The sequence below is a fragment of the Acanthaster planci genome, linkage group LG02, assembly GCF_054643075.1.
Source record: "Acanthaster planci isolate LZ-2023a linkage group LG02, COTS_SCS, whole genome shotgun sequence".
NCBI classification, from domain to species: Eukaryota; Metazoa; Echinodermata; class Asteroidea; order Valvatida; family Acanthasteridae; genus Acanthaster; species Acanthaster planci.
In genome coordinates, this window is record NC_141778.1 from 31,722,277 (window position 1) to 31,744,314 (window position 22,038).

The following is a 22,038-nucleotide window of genomic DNA, read 5'->3' on the forward strand; positions in this document are numbered from 1 at the left end:
TCCGAGTTGGTTGTGGGTCCGAGATGGTGGTGGGTCCGAGTTAGTATTGGGTCCGAGTTGGCGTGGGTCCGAGTTGGTCCTGGGTCCGAGTTGGCATGGGTCCGAGTTGGAATGGGTCCGAGTTGGTTTGGGTCCGAGTTGACCTGATCCCCAACTCGCCCCCTTACCGACTCGCCCCCCAACGATTCGCCTCCTGACCGACTCGCCCCATAGCCAACTCGCCCCCTAAGTTTGCCAAGCACGTATGGCCGGCCCATTCACCTATTAATAAAAAATACAATCAGTCAGAGATGGAATCGGTGATTGCTGCCCTTAAAAATAGGTTCTGGGGTTTGCAGCAGGCACTCAAAGTTGAGTTTGTTTAAAGCTTGGTGGATATTCCCTTTGTGTGGAATTTGGGGGTAACAATATTTTTTTATATTGGTAAAACTAATTCAGTATTATGGTGTGTGTGAATAAAAAAATGGTACATATTAGGCATAATGCCCGGCGACGCAAACCCACAGAAGTGTTAAGGAGACATGATTTATGACAAAGGGTGTAAAGGTCGCTACACACTTTCAGGTTCCGATAACTTCACAGGATGCAATTATTAGTTCACAATTAACACTAAACACTGATTTATTCGGCGAGTACAGTCATCAAGGATCACAATGTTGATCGGCCATATTGAATTATATCCCAGCATGCGCTGTCGGTGTCATGACGTCATGGAAAAACAGTCATGTCATCTGGTGCCCATGACTTGTAAAAAAATTAAGAGCACTCTCAAAGATATTCAATTCGAAAAAAGGAATAAAAATTACGCAAATAAAAAAAAATGATAATGGGGCGTTAAAAATTGACATTAGTGTACAATGTACCACTATGACTTTATACATCACACAAAAAGCATATGTCCAAGAGCCTAAATCAATTTTCGCAGTATTTGTGGGGTCCCAGTCGAGTGAATGAGCAACAGAACTCTATAACTAACTAACTGGATATCGGGTCACTACAAGAAGATACAGTCACATACCCAAATATTAATGGGACGGAGGGTTCGAAGTTGTTGATCCTGAGGGTATGTTGGATGTACAAATAACCTAATCAGACAGTGGACGTAGGAAGCGTTTGAAAAATAAGTGATTAGTGGTGATGTCCAAATATCCATCACCGTCCGTGAGTCGTTCGTGTCGCGTCGTTGGTTAGAACCATTGGTGTTTTTTTTAATACATTGGGCGGGCCATATTTGCTTGACGTTCCCGGGGGCGAGTCGGCCAGGGGGCGAGTCAGTCAGGGGGCGAGTCGGCCAGGAGGCGAGTTGGTAAGGGGCAAGTCGGTCAGGGGGCGAGTTGACCTGACATCTGTTGCCATCAATAGCGCCCTCTATATCACGCGGCGCGTAAGTTCGAATGTGCGGATTCTACAGATTCGGATTGCACCGAAATGTACACAAAACGATCGTCAAGGAATTCACCGAGATCTTGACTCTCAATTGAAATCATGATAGCTTCAGAATATTCTTGACTCGTCATACATCAAATCTGGATAGTTTACTTTGTGGTACAGATTTTTGAAATTGGTGTTTTGGACGGCTTTTCGTCGAGTGTTTTGTCGAACAACGTCCGAAGTCCTCTTGCGTGCCTTACAATGTGTCCCGTGTATGCGTGTGTAGGCTACATCACGTAGGCTATGTATGTGCCCTGAACATGCTGATTGTGTGGAGGAACGTATAGGCTATTGCTGCTTTTCGAAGTTATGCCAGTGCGTACAGTACATCGTTTGCCTTCAAACTTGGAATACAGAATGACATCTAGATCCCTCAACAGTGGAATGGGGGAGAGTATAAAGGTGAGTAGGCCAAGGCCCTACAACATGATTTACATCATGTAGGCGTAAATAAATAGGCGCTAGCCTAGGCCTAAACAGAATAAATAGAGCCTGAAAGTTGACCCCCTGATGCTGCGCTTCTGGAACCCTTGGATTGAAAAAATAACATGCAAAACTTTTAGAATTTGTAATATTTTTTGTTCAGTTGAGTAACTTCTTGTAAAATCTACTTGTAAAGGCCTTTTGTTAAATATTTGCTAACATATCAATTTATAGCCCCACTACTAGTGTGGCTAATCAATTTATAGAAACTGAAAAATTACCTGACCTAAAAGAGAATTACATGTAGGCCTATCCTGCCAAAAATTGACCAATCACTTCCGAAATTTAAAATGCTTGAAGAACTGCAATTCCATGGTCTCGTACATACATGTAGATGGACAGTTACAGAATTATACTTTATGGTGGTAGTCTTTCGGTAAAAGCCCAAATAAAAGCAGTCCAAAATATCTTACCAATGTTGTAATTTATAATGAAATAAACTTAAAGCAATAGCCTGCTTTAGCGAAAGATTCTGATGTATAATCTAACCTAATCTAAGAACTGCGTCAGGTCAACTCGACTGAATCTAAAGTCCATCAACTGCAGGTAGGTAAATGTACAATCTCGTTTCCACGTATATTAAAGCACGGGGAATGATAACAAAGGTGAATGAACAAGGAGACCTACAGTGTAGGAACGGTACTGCCGGAAGTGGAAGGTTGTTAATGCTGACTTTTCTTTAATATTACTGGACGAGAACAAAGGGAAAATTCTGACATGAATGTTTCGTGGGTGGTTTCAGTTAGGAATCATTCTTCCAAAAATTATCGAACATGATAGGACGGCCACATGTAAAATCCCCATAGGCGGACCGTGCGAGGGTTCCGGATTTTGCCAAGTGACCTTTTACTTTCAGGCTCTATAGGCATACATGTACATGTAGGCCTGTGAGATCATCAGGTCGGGATCAATCCACAAGCTAGCGATGACGCCAGATTATGTGTACGCCACTCGATTGTACGACGATGACATAATTTTTGAGCTAGGCTATTTTTAGATCACGGTTCGCAGATGACATCAATGTCTTTATTGGCCAAAAACTTCAATACAAATTGCTCTGATTGATAAAATTAACTAGAGACATACATGTACTATCCCAGATCTACGTGAAATTTCCTTTCATGGGGTATCGCTAAAAGTGAATTGAGGAGATTTTTACGGTCGAATCTTGCACTGGATATGTTGAATTCGGTGGATAGGTGAGTCCAATTCTGCTGATGAAAACGTCAACGTGAAAAAAATAAAGCTTTGCCGAAGTTTACTTTATGCCTGAAAATGTTGCCATTAAAAATCTCCATCGATTCAGTGTGGCAAATTTTATATTTTACCATAGTGATTCTCCAAAATAGAGATCAGAAATAATTTTGCCATAGACTCCAACGGTAATGCCAACTCTGGCCATGTTTGCTGCTGGCATTTCAAATCTCGTCATTTTCCCAAAATCTCTCGGGAAAATAACATTATCACGTGACCCGTTAAGAATGACGTTATTGCTGCTTGAACAAGCGACATAAGCAGAAACTGGGGACGTCGCAAGATTGTGGTTTGGTCATGGACCTGATTATGGCCAGTAATCTGGTAATGATCATCATTACCTGATTACTGGCTGTATATTTATCATTATATAACTGCCATAAAAACCTGGAGAGAGTAAAATTTTGTCCAAAAGGTTATTATGATTTGAAATTGTTTGAAATTTATTTAAAGATACGTGTAATTAAATGACATGGATAAAGAAGTAACAAACTTATGTTTTTTCACTCTCGAAATGGTTAGAGTATGTTCATGAGTTCCATTCAACAAGGTGAATGCACTTATAAACATTCATTATTTCTGTTTCATGAAAAAAATGATGTCATCAATGATAAATGTAGTTAGGCCTACTAGTTGCAGAACTGCACACGGCCGAAGTAGTGGCTTGCAGTTCTGCAAGTACAGTGTCAATGTAGTGGTAGATCTGGGTACTAGCCCAGTGCTGTTGTCTACGTTGCATTGTGACTAGGCCTAACGGGAACATGTCAACTCGTACTCGTGCCAACTTGTACACCAACCAACTCGTATGCAAGCCAACTTGTACACCAACTAACTCGTATGCAAGCCAACTTGTACACCAACTAACTCGTATGCAAGCCAACTTGTACACCAACTAACTCGTATGCAGGCCAACTTGTACACCAACCAACTCGTATGCAAGCCAACTTGTACACCAACTAACTCGTATCCAAGCCAACTTGTACACCAACTAACTCGTATGCAAGCCAACTTGTACACCAACTAACTCGTATCCAAGCCAACTTGTACACCAACTAACTCATATCCAAGCCAACTTGTGCACCAACTAACTCGTATCCAAATTCCAAGCCAACTTGTACACCAACTAACTCGACATCAACCAACTCATACATGTACATCATGTATATGAGACGCAAATACAGTATGTACTAATGTAGTGATCTTGCAGAGCAGAAATTTACATGATGTGATGGGTTCCTCAGTCAACCTTGTAGTGCAGGGGATAGTATCGTCTGAAAAAGTACACCTAAGTATTCTGCAGATTAAGTTCTATTTCTAGCTGCTGAGTTTCAGTGGCGTAGCTAGGGTTTTACTAGTGGGGGGCACAAAGGGGGCACAAGCTTTCAGTGGTGTGGTTTTTTGGGGGACAAGTTTTTGTTAGCCCTGTGAACTATCCATTCCATTGGGGGGGCATGCCCCCCACCCCCCCACATGTACATATATACCTTTTTATTATTTTCCTTTGCTTTGCAGGATTACCAGGTAATGAATCTCCTTGGAAAAGGGGGTTTTGCCTGCGTGTACAGTGCCAAGGCCACAAACACTGGTCAAGAAGTGGCCATCAAAATGGTATGTATAGTGGACTGTAAATGCACAATCTCAAGATGCCACCATGTTGTCAGGCCACAAGAGCATCTAAGCCATGTCCAAGTGAATTGGCTACAGCTAGATATAAAATGCATATGGAAAGTGGGCACAACCACGAGCTACATGACATACATGTAGGCATTTCCATAAATACATGTAAGTACATGTGCATTACATGTACCTAGCTACAGCCAGTTCATTCAGACATGGCCTACATGTACATGTCGATAGGTTTGTTCTCAGTCTCCCATGAACCCAAGTAGCCCATCAGTGGGGACATGTACATGTATGTAGTGAGATGCTGTACTGGTGTGTACATGTATGGCAGACTCTTATTGCCATTTTGCCACCTGGTACATGTTTCTTATCCCTAACTCTTTTTCATTATTAAATGATGTGCATGTAGTAAAACAAGTTTTTTTACTAGTGCTGTAAATGTTTCCTAATTCAAAATGAGGTTGGCAATTTACTGTTCATTGGTTGAATGCTCATATGCCACTTAGAATTTTAAAAGTTCAGGCAACATTTCCAACACATTCTGAAATCATAACCAGTGAGTAAGATCTACACTATATGGCAGGTGGCATATTGGAAAGGTTGAATAGTAATGAATGCAACACTTCAAGCGCTGCTTGTGATCAAGACAGATAAATGTCATTTATTAAAAAACATAAATTTAACCTTCTGATATGTGATCAAGTACTGAAGTTCAGTAGAAGAAATTTGTCCAAACTTTTTTTCCTGCATTAAGTAAATCTGAAAGGTACATGCCATTAATGCAAGACTCAGGTTTTAAAATGTTGATTCCATTTAAATGTACGTACCACATGTACATCTACATGTGAATGCTCTATGATCCATAACTGATAAACAAGTCTAGTTCATAATTGACAGAAAAACTTCCATGGAATGTAATGCGACATCCGTGAAGTTACTGTGGAAGGTTCTGTCTTCAAAACAGTGTCAAAGTTACCAAAAGATAACACTTGAATTTGTGTTCTATCTGATTTTTGCTCTGCTGGATTGAGTAGATAGATAAGAAGATGATGCAGGCAGCAGGCATGGTGGGCAGGGTCAGGAACGAAGTGGAGATTCAGTGCCAGCTCAAGCATCCATCCATCTTGGAGGTAAGTTGCAAAACTTTGTCATAAATTTAACAACCTTTGTATTGCTTGATTGCCTCATTTCAAAAGTTGCTTGTTGTTGGTGTTGGATGGTGATATATTTCTTAACACCTGCTCCATACAAAATGCAAAAATTTTACAGTGCTAACTGGTGACTGACTTGTCCATCCATTTGAAACCGGTAAAAATGGATAATACCATGAGGTTTATTACAGTATTAAACACCAACCAATGCATGATTCATTTCTTCACCTACAGCTCTACAGCTACTTTGAAGACAATAACTATGTTTACCTGGTACTGGAGATGTGCCACAATGGGGAAATGAACCGTTACCTCAAGACCCACAACAAAGTTTTAACAGAGGAAGAAGGTATGCCAAAGCTATCAAGGATTTGCCAAAAAAAGTGTTTAAAATGTTTTGGCACGTGTTTACAAGCAGTTTACAGTGTTGATCAATAATATATATGTCCAATGCAAATGCAGCATTGATGTAGTTTTCAAAAGTGGTTTAGTTTGTCTGTGTTCTCCAGCAAGACACTTTACTGCAATTGTACCTAGATGGTTTGCCGTGTGTGAATGTTTTAGGCACAGTTTAAGGACACCAAAGTTTATTTCGTGCTTTGTTTTGTCATCAATTCATTGGACACATTGAAGTTTGATTTTTTTTCTCTTAAAAAATTCTAGAAACTAAACGAGACCACAAGGAATAACACCCATTTCTCTCTGTTGCTTGTGTAGCACGCCACTGTCTGAAGGAGATTGTGCTTGGAATGCTTTATCTCCATTCACACGGAATACTACACCGAGACCTGACCCTGGCAAACATACTGCTCACAAAGGATATGCACTGTGTAAGTGACCACTCTCATACATGGTAACACCCTGTGTAACACTTGTAGAGATCTATGCATGGTTTCATTTGCCACGAGTGCCAAGTGTGGACACCGAGGTCATGAATTGTCCAAATCAACTGGTTGCGGCTGAGGGTGACACACTGATCTATGGGAAGTGGCTGTGGCCATTTGCCAGTGGCTTCAATAGGCAAGCATGCTACTTCAAGCCATAGCCATAAGTTTTGGATACGATTTGACATTGGGCAGGTAACTTCACTGGTTCAACCATGTCAAAGCCTTACCTTTTGTACTAAATAAGAAGTCTCAACAAATAAGCCTGTTCGATATGCCGATATGTCATGATATTTCAATATGATGTTGATATTGGATATCGTATCGTTTGTAAAAACACATATCGGGATATCGTGTAAATTGATATTGTGTAAATCGATATGCCAAAAATTATTGCGATAAGCTCCAAACGATGCACTGTACATGCACATAGGGAAGTCAGTGCACCGTGTGTTGAGCCCTGCATGCATTACTGCATTTGAACCACACGAATACTCCATTGAAAACCTCAAACTATTCACTGTTGGCCTCAAGCAGCTGCAAGGATCTTACAAGTATTAGGGGGCAAAACCAAACCAACAGACTTTACGCACATGTAATGTATTGTACAGTAAACTCCGGCTAAGTCAGAATATTGACAAAAATTTAATATAAATCAGTGCTCTGGAATATGTGATTGCTGAGCTTTCGGTAACTGAGTACCTTCTTCAGGGCAAGCAGATTCAGTTCTGATCACGGTGCTATGCAGCCCTTCCATATTTCTCCAGCTAAGTCAGCTCTCCCTCAGCACTTGAGATCGTCATACGGCACACCGTGCGCAGTGGTTAAGTTTGTTCAGTAAGACGACCCCCAAAATGGAGCACTATGGAGGGGTCACTGGTATTGATGTGCCCAACCACGTGCTGGTAATAAACAGACATCAGTCAAGCAGTGTGGGGTTTGTTTTGGTTATTTTTTGTGTCAACTGCCATGTGTATGTAGATCCTATACTCTTATGTGCAAGCAAAAATGACAAAATATACAAAGGCTTGTCAGGATATGTGTGTCTATTCACCATATACACACTTTTTGTTTTTGAAGGATTGCTTGACTTGTCACGACTGTCAGCAGTTCTACTCTTATTATTTTTCTCCTCAGAAAATTGCCGATTTTGGCCTTGCAGCAAAGCTGAACATGCCCAATGAGAAGCACTATACCATGTGTGGCACGCCCAACTACATCTCACCGTATGTAGACAGTTTGTTCCACCGAAGTGTGAAGAGTGCATTGTGGGAATTGCAGATGTGCTAGCATGCCACTGAACATACTTTTTTTACATGGATATCCCCTGAGCTAAACAGTATAGATCCATTCACCACATATACCTACAGGGTATACATGTACACATTCCATCTGAGCCAAATTCTGCATACTTGAGGATTGTTTCACAAACATGCATGTAGATTGATCCAAGCTCCTACATGCATCCAAATATTAGGACAACAGTAAGTTTTGCCTTTCTACCACAATATGGCATAATTGTTTTGCACAGGAAGCAGAACTACAAATGAGCCAGTGAACACAATCGCTGTTCGTTCTTACAGTAAGACAACTCAGCCATAGCTGTAATATTGTAGCACCTATACAGTACTACATCATTCCAGCAAAAAACATAGGTGTCACACTAATTATTAGCTTTCTTGGAGAATTTTCCAAATCTCAGTTTCATCATCATCTCTGGCTCTGCCTGATTTTTTGAACCACCCTAAAAGACAGACATTCAGCTTAGGGAAAAAAGTCTGAGGAACATTAGAATGGATGCTGCCAACCCAAAGATGGAAGTAGTTCATTTAGTGTGAACATTCAAGGCCTACAAGAGGCAATGCCCACAGCAGAGATGATAGCAAGATTTGAAAACCACCTCTTACTTTTGTACCTCTTGACCGTGCTGAATAATGCTGTAATTTTGCTTCCATACCTGCAGTGAGATAGCAACCCGTAGTGCCCATGGCCTTGAGTCTGATGTGTGGTCACTAGGGTGTATGCTGTACACATTCTTGGCCGGCCGGCCACCATTTGATGTATGTATGACAGTTTTTATTTCTGTCCACCATAGATTCCATGATTGCAACGAAAATCACAAATTTTTGAAAGGAATTCACAACAAGAAAAAGAAATTGTTTCATATGAGTATCCTCATATAAATTTTTTTAAATTTATTATGTATACAAAGGTTTCAATTTAATTGTTTTTGCTTCTTTGATGCTATGTTTATTGTTTCTTTTCTGTAATGAACTATGTTTCTTTTCTACAGACAGAGGCAGTGAAGAGCACACTGAACAAGGTTGTCCTGGCAGACTATGTCATGCCAGAGTAAGTAACACACTGACGTTTTCCTCTTAGTCTAGTTATCAAGTTCTTTACAGCAAGTTTCTCTGCTTAGCAAAATCTGCATGAATGACAGCCAGTCACAAGCGATGCACTTTATGCCCTACATTGCTCAGAAAAGTATTGTGACTTTTTGAGATTTTGAAAATACAACAGTAAAGAACACAAACAGATTTCAGAGCATTTCAAAGTTGTGTGTGTCTTTCAAATTTTCAGTTTTTTGCTGCCTTCCTATTCAATTTTTCCACGTGTCCCGCACGAAAGTTTATGGACTGCTATATTTACAATCTTTATCTGTATTCTTTGTTTTTCTGACATTTTTGCCTTATGTTTTTTTCCAGGAAAATATCTGCTGAAGCCAAGGACCTCATACTCAAACTTCTCAGAAAGAACCCAGATGAAAGAATCAGTCTCTCAGGTAAACATTGATTTTGTTGCGAAGAAACTAAATCAGTTCCATTCTTACTATTTTCCAAACCACAAATCATTCTTTTTATCTCATATTGCCGGCAGCTTTAGTTTCTAATAAGGCCTTCAATTTGATCGAATATCCGAATATTCAGTCGCACTGACAGGCAGATTGTTGATTAACAAACCATATACAAAATCAGTTGCAATAACACAGGCAATTATACATCATGATCAATATAATAGCTTCTCACATCTAGGAGTATCTCCAGCCATGAGTTAGCAAGATTTAAGAGATGAACAAGACTTCTTGCCCTGTTGAAAATTTCTATTCCTTTCAAATTGTTAAATGAATTAATTACTTTTTAAATTGTTGCAAGATTTCTGATGCTTTTCATTTGAATCTGCTTGAAACAAGCCTCCATAGTGAAATTTTCTCATTTATTCTAATAAAACAAAAGAAAATTTTCCCTTCCTTTTCATGAATTTTGCAATATTTTTTTGGAATATTCCAATTCGAAAAACAGTATTTGAATATTCGACAATTGATCGAATATTGGGTTATTCGGATTTTCGGCACAGCCCTTTTTTCTAATGTCACACTCTTCTTCTTGTGCTCCATCAACAAAGTTAAAAGCATTCTGTTTCTGCCTTGTCCGTCCCTGTATGTGAGCAAGCTTTGACCTCTGTAAAAAAGAAGTCCACATAATGTTTGAGCAGAGGAAATTATGTGGGTTTGCATATGTCCACACAGTGTTTTCCCCTCTCTGAAAAACAGCTTCAGAGGCATTCTGGGATCAGGGCTGTGGGTGGCAAAATGAAGAGGATCGGTTTAGGGAATCATCAAATATCCAAGTTGAAAGAGTCTTCATAGAAAAAGGAACATTTTCCCTAAGTTTTTAACCAAAGGAGAATAAAGGAATGTCCACACTAGGCATGTGTAATAATCGTGTGTAGATACAGGTGTATGTGTCTGGAAGAATCTTGTCAGGGCAACCACTTGAGAACCACTTGTCATATGGACTTCATATTTGATTTGTGGATTGCTTTTGATGATCCCAAGAAGCCTATTGCATTTTTGACCAAAAGGTTGATAGTCACGGTCACAGTAGCTTAAACAATTGAAATCTTGTAATCACAAATTTAAACTCTGGGCTCAGACATTAGCTTACAGGCTGATTGTGTTGTTAATATGTCATTCTCGTCTTATCTCAGAATGTATACTCTTTATAGTGAAATGATATCTTCTAAATTGTTTTTTTTTTCTTGCTAATTTTATCCCAGGTGTTCTGGACCACCCATTCATGACAAAGAGCCCCTTGATCAATCACCACCTGGTGCAAGATGGCCAGACTGCCAAACAAGTGAGTTTCTTTATTTGAGAACACTATTGGCTTTGTGCAGAATGAGAGGGAGCCCTTTGTGTAGCAACAACCTCCCTTGGCTTGCCTACGGCATGCATATGGAGTACAGTATGCACAATTAATAGGCCTGTTTACTTCTGACATTTCACTTTGTTTACACGTTCGCTTTTCTGTGGAGCTTGAAATCTGCGGTCCCTACATAGCTGCCATAGGAAAGCACACATCCAAACAAACTGTAATGTCATTAGTACATAAACCTATTTGTTAGTCTGTTTTGATTCTCATATTTTGATGCTGATGTTCTCTTTGTCTTTGACTTACAAAAAAAGAGGAAACAAAAACCAAAGAAAATTACAGTTGAGCAGAATGTGCAATAAGTTTGCTGCATAGCCATGGGTACATTTCTCCTGTGCAAGCATGGCTAATATTCCCATTAATGCTGCAGAAGATGAATAATTGCAATTTTTATGAGTGGCTTGCTGCCCTTAAACGATGGAAAAATGGAATTCAAATTCTTAATTGGAACAATTCCAAAGCTTTCATTTTTTTATTCCTTGCAACTTTATTCAGAGGCACATTGAGTCGTCAGTAGACAGTGGCCTTGCTACCATGGCAACCCTCTCCACAGCAACAACCTTCCCCAGCCGTCTGTCTTCCCGTAGCCGACCGATCAAAGCCTTGCCCCTTCCCAATCTCACCCCACTGGTGTCGCAGGAAGAGGGGTTGGGTGGAACCAAGGGCCACGCCTCTGACTTTAACAGTTGCAGGGTACAGGAGGGGTACAGTGAGGCACGGTGGAGAGGGAACCAGTATGACCGGCACCCGCCATCACCGCCAGTCCGAGACAGAGCTGGGTAGGTTTGGACAAATTGGCTGCAGCAAGAAATAGTTCACAGTGCTTTTACTAGTGATGATGACATTTTTCACAGGCAACGAATTTCATTTTTTTTTAGGGCACTGCCATTTGGTATTGGTGGACTGGCTGAAATAAAGGGCACAAATGCCAAACGTGAGGGTATTCCATCAGCGTACCAAAGTTATGGGCATTAATGCCACTCGATTTTTTTTATATTGCATGAAAATCAATATTCATTCAGGCCTAAGCAAAAGTAGGATATGCATTATACCTTAACATGTCCATGATTAGTGCTGAACCAGCAGCCGAGTGTTGAAAGGCTTCAGCCTGTTTTGACTGCAGCCATTCTTTCCTCAGTATTTTGCCTACCACACTCGAGTGACGTTGTGTTATGCAGATCGGATCGCACGCTGCACGTGGCCCTAAACTGCAAACACTACATTGCAGTGCTAGTTAAAATACTGCCACGACTATGCAGTTGTCCCGTGTGCGTGAAAAACGTGCAGCTCTCGATATACCGTTACCGCGATCATGGAATGATGTGTATGTTGCTTTCCATGCCACTTTCCGTGTACCTCGCTGAACAGGGGCAGTCGATATACACTTGTAGGGCACTATGGCCAAGAGAAAAAAGGGCACTGCCATCTTGGAGGTGAAACATAATCACTTTCTGGAGGCACCATCGCCAAATGGGAGGGCACTGATGGCCATGGCCGTTGTGGCCGTTGGGAAATTCAAGGCCTGTTTTCATACAGGAGTGCTGTGCCTCGATTGGTCAACTTATCGTGCATTTTTATCTTGGCATGTATTCATATTTGATCTGAGCTGACCAGAGGATAATTGCATCGTTGTCCTTGAGCAAGACTGCATGCGACAATTTTGAAAGTACGAGTGTAAATTATTGTACCAGTTACTGTTTGTCCAAGAGGAAAATGCCAAAATGTAATACTCACCAGACAGTTTTTAGGATTTATTTTGTTCAAAATTTGAACATTCAAGTACTGCTAAACTATTCAAAGCTCTGCTGAACAGTTTTGAATCTATCTAGATGCTTCAAAAACCTAGAAGTGGATTTCGATGTTTTCCAGCAGATAGGAGTAGTAAAGGTGTTAATTGTAATGGCATTGTCGTGTGCATTTTTGTTCTGTTGTAATTATTTCATATTCCGTTGTAGCTTCAAGAAGAATTCAGTGTGTGATGACCAATCAGGGTCTGTGTCATCCACGACATCCAGACAGAATTCCTGCATGGACAGCGTGGGTAAGATACAAACACTTCTTAGCTAATTTTTTTTAGTGTTTTGAAAACAAAATAATGGACTTCATTTAATTTTTTTCAATGCATCTTGTTGAGTCAGCTGAAGAAAAATCAAACTTCAAGTTATTTTATTTGTCTTCATACTGGAAGCACCTTTTACCTTAATATGCTGTAAGTTAGATGTATGTAAAAACAAGAACATTGAATTGTTATTTCCTTCCCTCCAACCCTGCCATTTCATGCCATGTTCGTAATCTCATAAATGAAAAAATGTTTGCCTTATACAGAAATGGGAGGAAAACTGAAAAATACTTTTAACCTTGTTTTAAAAGTCAAGAGCACGATTCATTTTTATGCATAATTTTTTGTAAAATTCTGTCTTACAGTTTGAGCTTAACCACTTCGGACCGGGGCATTTTTCAACGTTGAGGATGCTGGGCCGGCATGACTATCATTTTTTCCGTTTTCAAAATCCTTCAACAATTCATCATTCCATTTAACAGTCGTTTATAGCCGCACTGAGTAATCTTCAGGCACTACTCTAAGTTGACAGCTGACCTTTATTGACGCCCGAATATTTCAGCCAGGCCTGCAGCCTTGTAAACAGAGCCCAGATTGTGCGGTGTTATACAGCTGTCTTTTGTTCACGAACCTGGCTCAGTGCACTGCTGACCTCTTTTCAATAGGGGCCAGATTAGCATGCAGCGGTGCTGTGTGGCTCATCGCTGCGGTGGTGGAGAGCTTTTGTCCCCGGTGGTAATCCGCTTGCTCTAAATACCCCCAAACCCTGGTATACGGTTTCTAAATAACGCTGGATTATCACCACTTTTGAGAGCGAAAAATGCCGGTCATGCCCAGCAGCCTGGTCTTTTGTTTGGAGTACGGTCTTTTGTTACAGGGCCCTGTTTCCTTTGTCCGAGTTCGGAGACCCCGGCCACACATATAAACCATACGGCTCCGATCCCGGAGTCCCCGGCTGGTAGTGGTTAAGGAAGCTAATAGCCTTTAAAGCATTTGTTAAAAGAAATCACACTTGTTCTGTTCCTCCAAAAACTTTAACAAAATGGACAGTTTGTAAATTGTTGAAGCTAATTTAACCCTCAGAAGCCAATTTTGGTATTTCAATTTTGTAGAAAAACATCCATTTTTGTGAGGTTTTTCAATAACTTTCAGTTTTTGTGAAGAAGATATCACTTCCATAATTTCCATGTAATTTTCTAATGTTCTTGTGCAAGGCACAGAAGGATACAAACACCAGTTACTGCAAGATGCCAAATCAAGTTATCACAGTAATCACCGTAGCCAGTCTGTGGACGGTAACAACAAATCCTCAAGCTTCCTGGCCGGCCTGCACCATTCTCAGCACTCGGAACTGTCGGACTGGACAGACGCGAGACATCATCGACAAGCAGTGCCAAACAGCAGCCAGCCAAACAGGACTCCACTCACCGCCCGCGATGACAACGGGCACGAATTTGGCAGGCATAACATGAATGACAACCACTGGACCCATGTATCAGACTCCAGCAGAGAGCACAGGAGTGACAGGAGCAGCGTGGATAAATCAGACAGGTTCTGTGGGAAAAAAGGAAGCAATTTCCGTATCGGAAGTTCTGCTTTTGTTGGCATGGGCAGCAAAGAACATTCTGCTTCAGAAGAGCAACTGTTCCTGAGGAAGTCTTCTGATCCCAAGCAATCGGAAGATGCATATAGAAACAAGGAATACTATGAGAAAAGAACAGGTGATTTACAAACAGAACCAATTGAGTATAGAACAAAAAGCTTGGGATCAAGAGACACCAAACAAGATTCTGACGAAAAGAGAATGAAGTGGGACTCCCACCAGTCACATCAAGGTACCACAACTGGAGTGAAGAATCATCAAACAGACTGTTCCCCCGACCAGTCGGGATGCTTGATGTACGATGCGGGGAAAGCCCGTCATGCAAAGCACCGGAGGAAGGAAGATATCGAGAACACCAACTTGCAGAAGAGCCGACCCACGCCGTCCACCTCCTTGGGAGACAGCCACAGGAGGGAACAAAGCACAAGCGAGGTGAAACGGAGGCACACCCAGAAACATGAGAAGAGGGAACAGAGGGATGACAATGATGGGAAGAGCTTGGTTGAGTTGACAGCACCACTGAATGCCCGTAGGTTGAGACCAATCAGGCAGCGCACCAGGAATGCCGTGGTAAGATGACAAGTCCTTGGTTTCAGCTGTTAAGCATGTAAATCAGCTGACCAGAAGAGAGTTTTATTAAACTCAACTTGAGTTTAATAAAAAAAATAATTTGTATTGAAAATTCCTTATGACTGGTTCAATTTGTGCTTGGCAGATTAATTTGTTGTATTTTTCTAAACCCTGCATTGCAAGAAAACCTTAAAACTCAGTCTTGGATTTCTTTAAAATTTTCCTCCTTTCGATCTGTTTTGTGACAAAGTAATAATATGGTCACAAAATTTTGCCATTTCACTCTTTCTCTTGCAGCAGGGAGTCAAACATTATCTAGTAACATTTTAGACTGGAACATATTGAAAGCTTGTTTTGTTATACTTGCAGCAATTTGAGCGGTTCATGTACAACACATGTAAAGCAGATTGACATAAATTTTCAAATATTACCTCCTCTCTTTATTGACATTTGGCCTCATTCAAAACTGCATGTAATTCAAGAAATGATTCCCCTTTCCTAAAAACATTTATAACTGCTGCTTTCAGCATGGTTTGATTATTGTCAATACTCTTGTTTGCTCATTTTGGGTTTTTTCAGGTGAGTATACTTGACAGTGGTGAGGTTTGCTTGGAGTTTCTGAAGAGCAAAGAAGGCAGAGACCGAGTAGTTGAAGTCTGCAGGATCTCAGAAGATGGAATGCAGGTTAGCTTTACATAACTGGCTCTGAGCTTCTGAGTATAGGCCCTTATTTATAAAAAAAAATTGAAATGAAATTATTCTTTAAGGCCATCTTTGGTCACCCAAGAGCACGTTCCAAATGGCAGGGCAGTGTCAGCTGATGCAGTCACCAATGTAGTCGGCAACTCTAACCTTACAAGTACATGTGTATATCCATGATTCCCTTGTTGGCAGAAGCATATCACATCAAAGCTTCTCACTCCAGGACACATGCACTGCCATCCCATTGGCTGGCTCAAGTATGCAGTCCATCTCATTGGCTGGCTCAAATGTACAGTCTCTCTTATTGGCCGGTTTGAATGCACAGTCAATCTCATTGGCTGACTTAAGTGTAAAGTCTGTCTCATTGGCTGGCTCAAATTTACAGTCTGTCTCATTGGCTGGCTCAAATTTACAGTCTGTCTCATTGGCTGACTCAAATGTGCAGTCCGTCCCATTGGCTGGCTTGAATGTACAGTCCGTCTCATTGGCTGGCTTGAATGCACAGTCCGTCTCATTGGCCTGCTCGTATGTACAATCTATGGAACGTTATTAATATAATGAGTGTAGCCAGTTCAATGGAGCTGAGGACAAACAAACAGCTGAGTACATACATTTTTGCTGGGTGAAAAATATGTCAAAAAAGTACAGCAACATGTCAAAATGTAAAATGTGAAGCAACGTATACTGCCGGCAACTGGTTCAATATAGCCATTTGATTGGCTAAGCAACATGTTTGACAATATTTAGCCATGTCTGAACTTGTTTGTTTGAAATCACACATGAGTCAATGGTAGATGCTGCATGTACATCCAGTACAGTTGCATAATGACTTTAAGCCACAGCCCATAAATTTGAACACGACCTTAGGTTATTCAGCAGTTTAGCCACTCCTCTGACGTTTTACCCACTATTCAGATCACCCTCTACCACCCGAACGGCGGCAAAGGTTTCCCCGTAGCGGACGCCCCTCCCTCCCCACCCCAGGACCACACAACCCTGTACACCTACCACGACCTGCCCACCAAGTACTGGAGGAAGTACCAGTATGCTGCTAAGTTTGTGCAGCTGGTGCGCTCCAAGACGCCCAAGGTGACGCTGTACACCAAGGAGGCCAAGTGTATGCTAATGGAGAACTCGCCAGGGGCCGACTTCGAGGCCTGCTTCTATGAAGGTGGGTCCCTAGCTTTCACGTTTGTCAAAGTGGTCCCTTTCACCACAGACTAGTCCAGTGATCACCATTAGAAGTCATTACTGTTGGTTGGTGCACGATATTTGCACATAGGTGGGTCATTCTTTAAATTCGGGGTCCAGCAAAGCTTGTGTCCTTGCTCCACTTGACCCGTGTAAGTTGAGATGGAAATATCTTTTTATTTGTTTGCCTGGGAATTTGTGTTCATGAATCACTCCTGTGATTTGTTCTAAACTTACAAAATCAGTAGTCAAATGTGACAGGGAAATGAAAAGAACTGGGCCCCAAATTCATAGAATGATCCAGGTCTAATACCCATGTTAAATGCCTCTTTGGCTGATGGGATTTTATGTCTTTCTAAGATGTAAGTGCCCCATAAGTCTGTGTGCAGTGTGTGTGAGTGTGGCGTCACTGCAGTAATGGCTTCCCTTGGAACTAGCCAAAAACACATTCCTTCTTGAATGTTCGTATTGTGCTGAAAGTTGGTCAATTTGTCACCCATCACCCAATGCAAATCAGAAAACCAGGTTTGGTGTTTTGAAATTTTGCTTCAGAAGTTAGTGTTAGTGCTAAATGCTGGTTAGCTGGCAATGCATATAGTTGTCCTTACACTACAAATTCTCTGTCTCTTGTGACATTTTCATGGGTGTGAATTTATTACATATGAAGTTTTTCTGTGTGCTACTTCCTGGAAATGATGCTTGGTTGGGGATTATTTATTAAGTAGTGACACCCAGCCCTCTTGTGCTTGCGGTCTCTCAGGGTTGTATGCACTAGTTTCATCACTGCCGGTCAATGTGAGTACGGTACTAACATATTCATGTTGCAGATGTAAACATTCAACATCACCTTATCCAACATGTTTCTCAACCCAGGCACAAAGCTTCACCTCTTGGGACACACCCTCCAAATCACTGATTCCTGCAGCAAAGCCACCTCAGTTGATGTGTCTGATGGATACCAGGCCATCCCCGCTGACACTCAGACCAAGGTGGATCACATGCATGATGTGCACCGGCAGTGTCTGGAGCTGGAGGCAGCTATTGCTGGGATGGAGTCAGTCAAAGGTCACGGGCCCTACTTCCCCATCATCATATGCAGGTGAGATATGGCAGTTTGAATAGATCTCTTTCCGCCCCTCCACAGAGTGGTTATTGCAGACATGCCCCGTATTTGCATACTGATTTCTCAGCACATGTCGCAGTGAAACACAATCCCTCAATTGTGCAAAAAAATATTTCCAAGTAACGATATAATTATTGTGTCTACCATTTGTAAAATTTAATTCATAGAGGGCATTGGTGTCATTTGTGAAACTTCAGTCCAAACAATAGACCTTGCTGTATAATCTGATTTGATTTTAGTTCTTTTGTTTGCAACCTGATAAGTCAAAAAATTTTGAAAGAATCGTTACCCTGTGAAGTAACTTGGACTATTCTGTCTGAAGTTGATCAAAAATCTGCTCAAGTAAGTGAAGTTGTTTCATTTGGTTATAGAAAGCCGACCTCATCAGGTGCCTCTGTAATGGCGGACAAGACCATCCAGAATTCTAAGCCTGGCGCTCCCCCTGTGACAACCGTGACCTCACCCAGTGTGCCACCCCCTGTGTCAGCATCTGTATGCTCCTACGATGGCACAGTCTTCAGCATGAAGAGTGAGGCACCAAATACTGCCTTGTCAAAGCCAACCCACGGTAGGCCCCCAAAACCTTTTTCAAGATGAAATTTCCCAATAATATAAATAGGTGTAGGAGTAGGAGACACTCAAAATTTTTTATATTAAAGTTTTGATTTGAGACTCCTTTTGGAATTGAGTTCATCGTGAATTGCAGCCTGCACGGGGAACAAACTTGACCTAAATATTGTAGTTTGCAGTGGTTCATTTTTTTCCGATAGGTTGTACATGAAATGCTCAAACTTAAGAGGGCGCCAGTGGAGCGTGGATTTCTGTAAAACAAATCACACAATTACTATACATTTACGTAAGTTTGCATTGAGTTCAGCTCTTGAAAGAGCAAATCTGAAATCAAGGCATTTCATAGTCATTCTTAACAGCTGGAGTGGTTAATCTGTCAACATCTTGGGTTTGTAGTTACTCATGACTTTTATAAGTAAAGCATCTAGTCGAGGTGCTTTCATTCCATGAACAGGATTATTTTGTTTAGTGCGAGTAAGCGTTCAGTTGTCCTCTTGCACTATTAGTAACCCATTCAAGGATTACTGTATAATAACTGCATTGAAAACAAAGTTTTGTATCTTCATTAAATGAAGCCCATGTACCCTAAGTTTTTTCCACCACTTACTTAGTGTGGACACTCCTTTGTGTTTTCAAATAGTTAAGAAAACTCAGTGAAAATGCCCATTTGTCTTGCACTGTGAGTACACATTCAAGCAGGATTCTTGTTTATGGTTTCTTTGACTATTCCTCTTTTTTATACAAACAAACCAACCAAACCTCTAAAACTTTCTTCCAGAAAGAGGGTAATCTTGTGTGGACCTTGCTGAATCTTCACAAGTTCTTTGCAACTTACACTAAGTAGACCTCTTTTGCTCACTTTAGGTATGTGAGATTGGTACACCTCAACCTGTCTATGTTTTGGGAACGAATTATTATCCCTGTGCTTTCTTTTTTAGGTTCCAAGGCTAGCAGTAAACGGGTAAGGGACTGCAGTCCCCCCAGCCAACAGAACATCCTCAAGAGCACCTTTGTGCCCAACGTCGGCTGGGCGTCCCAGATGGCCACGGGTGAGATGTGGGTCCAGTACAATGACGGCACCCAGATCATTGTCGGGGCGTCGGTGTTGTCGGTCAAGTTCATCGATGCGCAGGGAAATATCCTGCAGTACGGACCCACTGACAAACTGCCGGACAGCGTCAAGTCCAAACTGGCGCAGTTGTCTGCAATCGTTGAAATGTTTGTCAGCAAGTGATGTCTACCTTAGATCTAGCTGTCAATTGTTATTTTCTCAAAGAGAGACAACAAAGCCTTGAATCCAGACTAATGCACCCGGCTGGTCTGCAGCTACTGTTGAAATGCCGGTCAAATTATGGATATCCTCTAATTAAGTCGTACTTAACAATTCCCACAGATAGACGTCAAATCTTTGAGGAACATTATTCATCAGTTTACCATGTGGTTTTGGATGCGACAGAATTAACAGTCTCAACAGTTTGTACCTGTTCAGTAGTATCCAATTTCTGAGTATCCTCTTCCTTTATATTTTGGTCCACGAACTGAAATTCATGGGTTGATTCATGACAATAAGGATAGCAGAATTTAGATCAAATGTTAGACTTTGTATCATGTACAGTGGTTTGGGTTTTTTGTTTTTAACAATTGGAGATTTTATGCGTAAACTACAGTTATATATGTTTTCATATTGTGTTCAATAAAATGAGAATATAGTACAAACTTTGAATCATTGTACATGCCATTTATAGATATAAAAAAATATCACTTATTAAGAGCCTCTTAGATTCAAACTTCATTGTACAAAAGAGAGGGATTAAAATTTTATTTGAATCCTTTCCAGTACTGTGTGCCTCTGTGTGACCATTTGACCTCTGTCAGAAAAGAATTAAATCTCTGTGCAGCCAAATTTTGTTTGTGTGTTTGTACTCGAGTGTAATTGGGTATCATTAATAATTTTTGTGTGAAAAATAAAACTCAACCTGAGCTAAGTCCTAAACCTGAAATGGTCCTAAGTCTTCTCATCCCATTGAGAAATGCCAGGATTTAATCAAATGTGGCATTTCCAATATAACATAGCAGGGTTTTTCACATTATTTTGTTGATGAAAACAGTTGACTGCGACAAACTGAACAGCTACATGAATCCATAACACTCTGACAAAAGTGCAACAAACTGTCCTGGCTAATATGAGAAAAGGTACGTGTACCTTTAAGTCTAAAGGCATGCTCATTTCTTGGCATCCCCTTATGGGGATGGTTTGGTAATGAATAAGTACTTGAAAGATTTGATATTTCCCTTGCTTTTATGTTTATTTCTTTTTCGATGGGTAGTCCTATCAACTACGTGTACTCTTTTCCTTTAAAAGGAAGTGTCAAGTTTGAATCACTGACTCATTTTTGAACGTCTGCCAGTATAAATTACCATCGGTAAACCATTTCTTCAAGCAGAAAGTATTCTGATGAATCACATGTAGCACCAATTTTTTTCAAATGAAAACTGGACTAGGCTCTGCTCTCTTTATGTCACAGTTTTTCCTACAAGTGGCTGCTAAAACTGGCTGGCCATCAGTGTGAAAGTCAAATACAACAAATCACAAAATGCGTTAAAAATCTCGAGCAGCTGTCGAAACACCAGTTCTTATTGCACTTATTACTAAATGCTAAATGAAAACACAACCCTCTTCAAAATTCATCGGACAAATGTACATTAAAAAAAAACTAACGTAACATCGAAAACCAACCAAAGAATATTTTGGCTGCCCATACGAATTACAAGTAAGATGAGAGTGATTTATTTTAATGGTATTCTACCTTAAGGATTCTTCTTGAATAGTTTCAATATTTTTCGTATGGGATAGAATTTACCTGAAAGAGAAATTAAAAAAAAAGATCAAAAGGTGGTCAAAGTCCGGCTATGCGAGAGAGTGTCAATTGACTGATGAGATTAAATCTGTAAATGAGAGAACACACAACCACCGGACCACCCATTCAATGTTGCGGCGCCCATTGTATTTAAATGGCAAGGTTTTGTACTTGTCGTAATCACAGTGTCTAAAAAAGTGACATCATTTAATCGAAAAACGATGTTTTAACCAAAAATGTTGTCCTTATTTGAATACTTAGAAAAATTTATACAAAATTTTATATCAAGACTATTAATATAAGCTGGCACTTGAGTAAACAG

The 22,038-nt window shown here is 40.7% G+C and overlaps 1 protein-coding gene across 3 annotated transcripts; it reads left to right on the plus strand.

Annotated features, from left to right (window-relative positions):
• The first annotated feature begins 1,378 nt into the window (after positions 1 to 1,378).
• LOC110976976 (serine/threonine-protein kinase PLK4-like) lies at positions 1,379 to 20,761 on the plus strand. 3 transcript variants are annotated; one of them, XM_022230719.2, is made up of 18 exons: positions 1,379 to 1,833; positions 4,681 to 4,776; positions 5,826 to 5,921; positions 6,177 to 6,291; positions 6,660 to 6,772; positions 7,964 to 8,052; positions 8,790 to 8,886; positions 9,120 to 9,178; positions 9,535 to 9,611; positions 10,886 to 10,965; positions 11,536 to 11,819; positions 12,996 to 13,081; positions 14,314 to 15,272; positions 15,852 to 15,956; positions 16,890 to 17,145; positions 18,039 to 18,264; positions 18,660 to 18,856; positions 19,797 to 20,761. In XM_022230719.2, the coding sequence occupies exons 1-18, from the start codon at positions 1,741 to 1,743 to the stop codon at positions 20,090 to 20,092; spliced, it is 3,324 nt and encodes a 1,107-aa protein (XP_022086411.2). In that variant the 5' UTR covers positions 1,379 to 1,740; the 3' UTR covers positions 20,093 to 20,761. The 3 variants fall into 3 exon arrangements, with proteins under 3 accessions (XP_022086411.2, XP_086989150.1, XP_022086412.2); XM_087133024.1 differs by having other exon boundaries at positions 18,660 to 18,817; XM_022230720.2 differs by having other exon boundaries at positions 14,320 to 15,272.
• Positions 20,762 to 22,038: the final 1,277 nt, after the last annotated feature.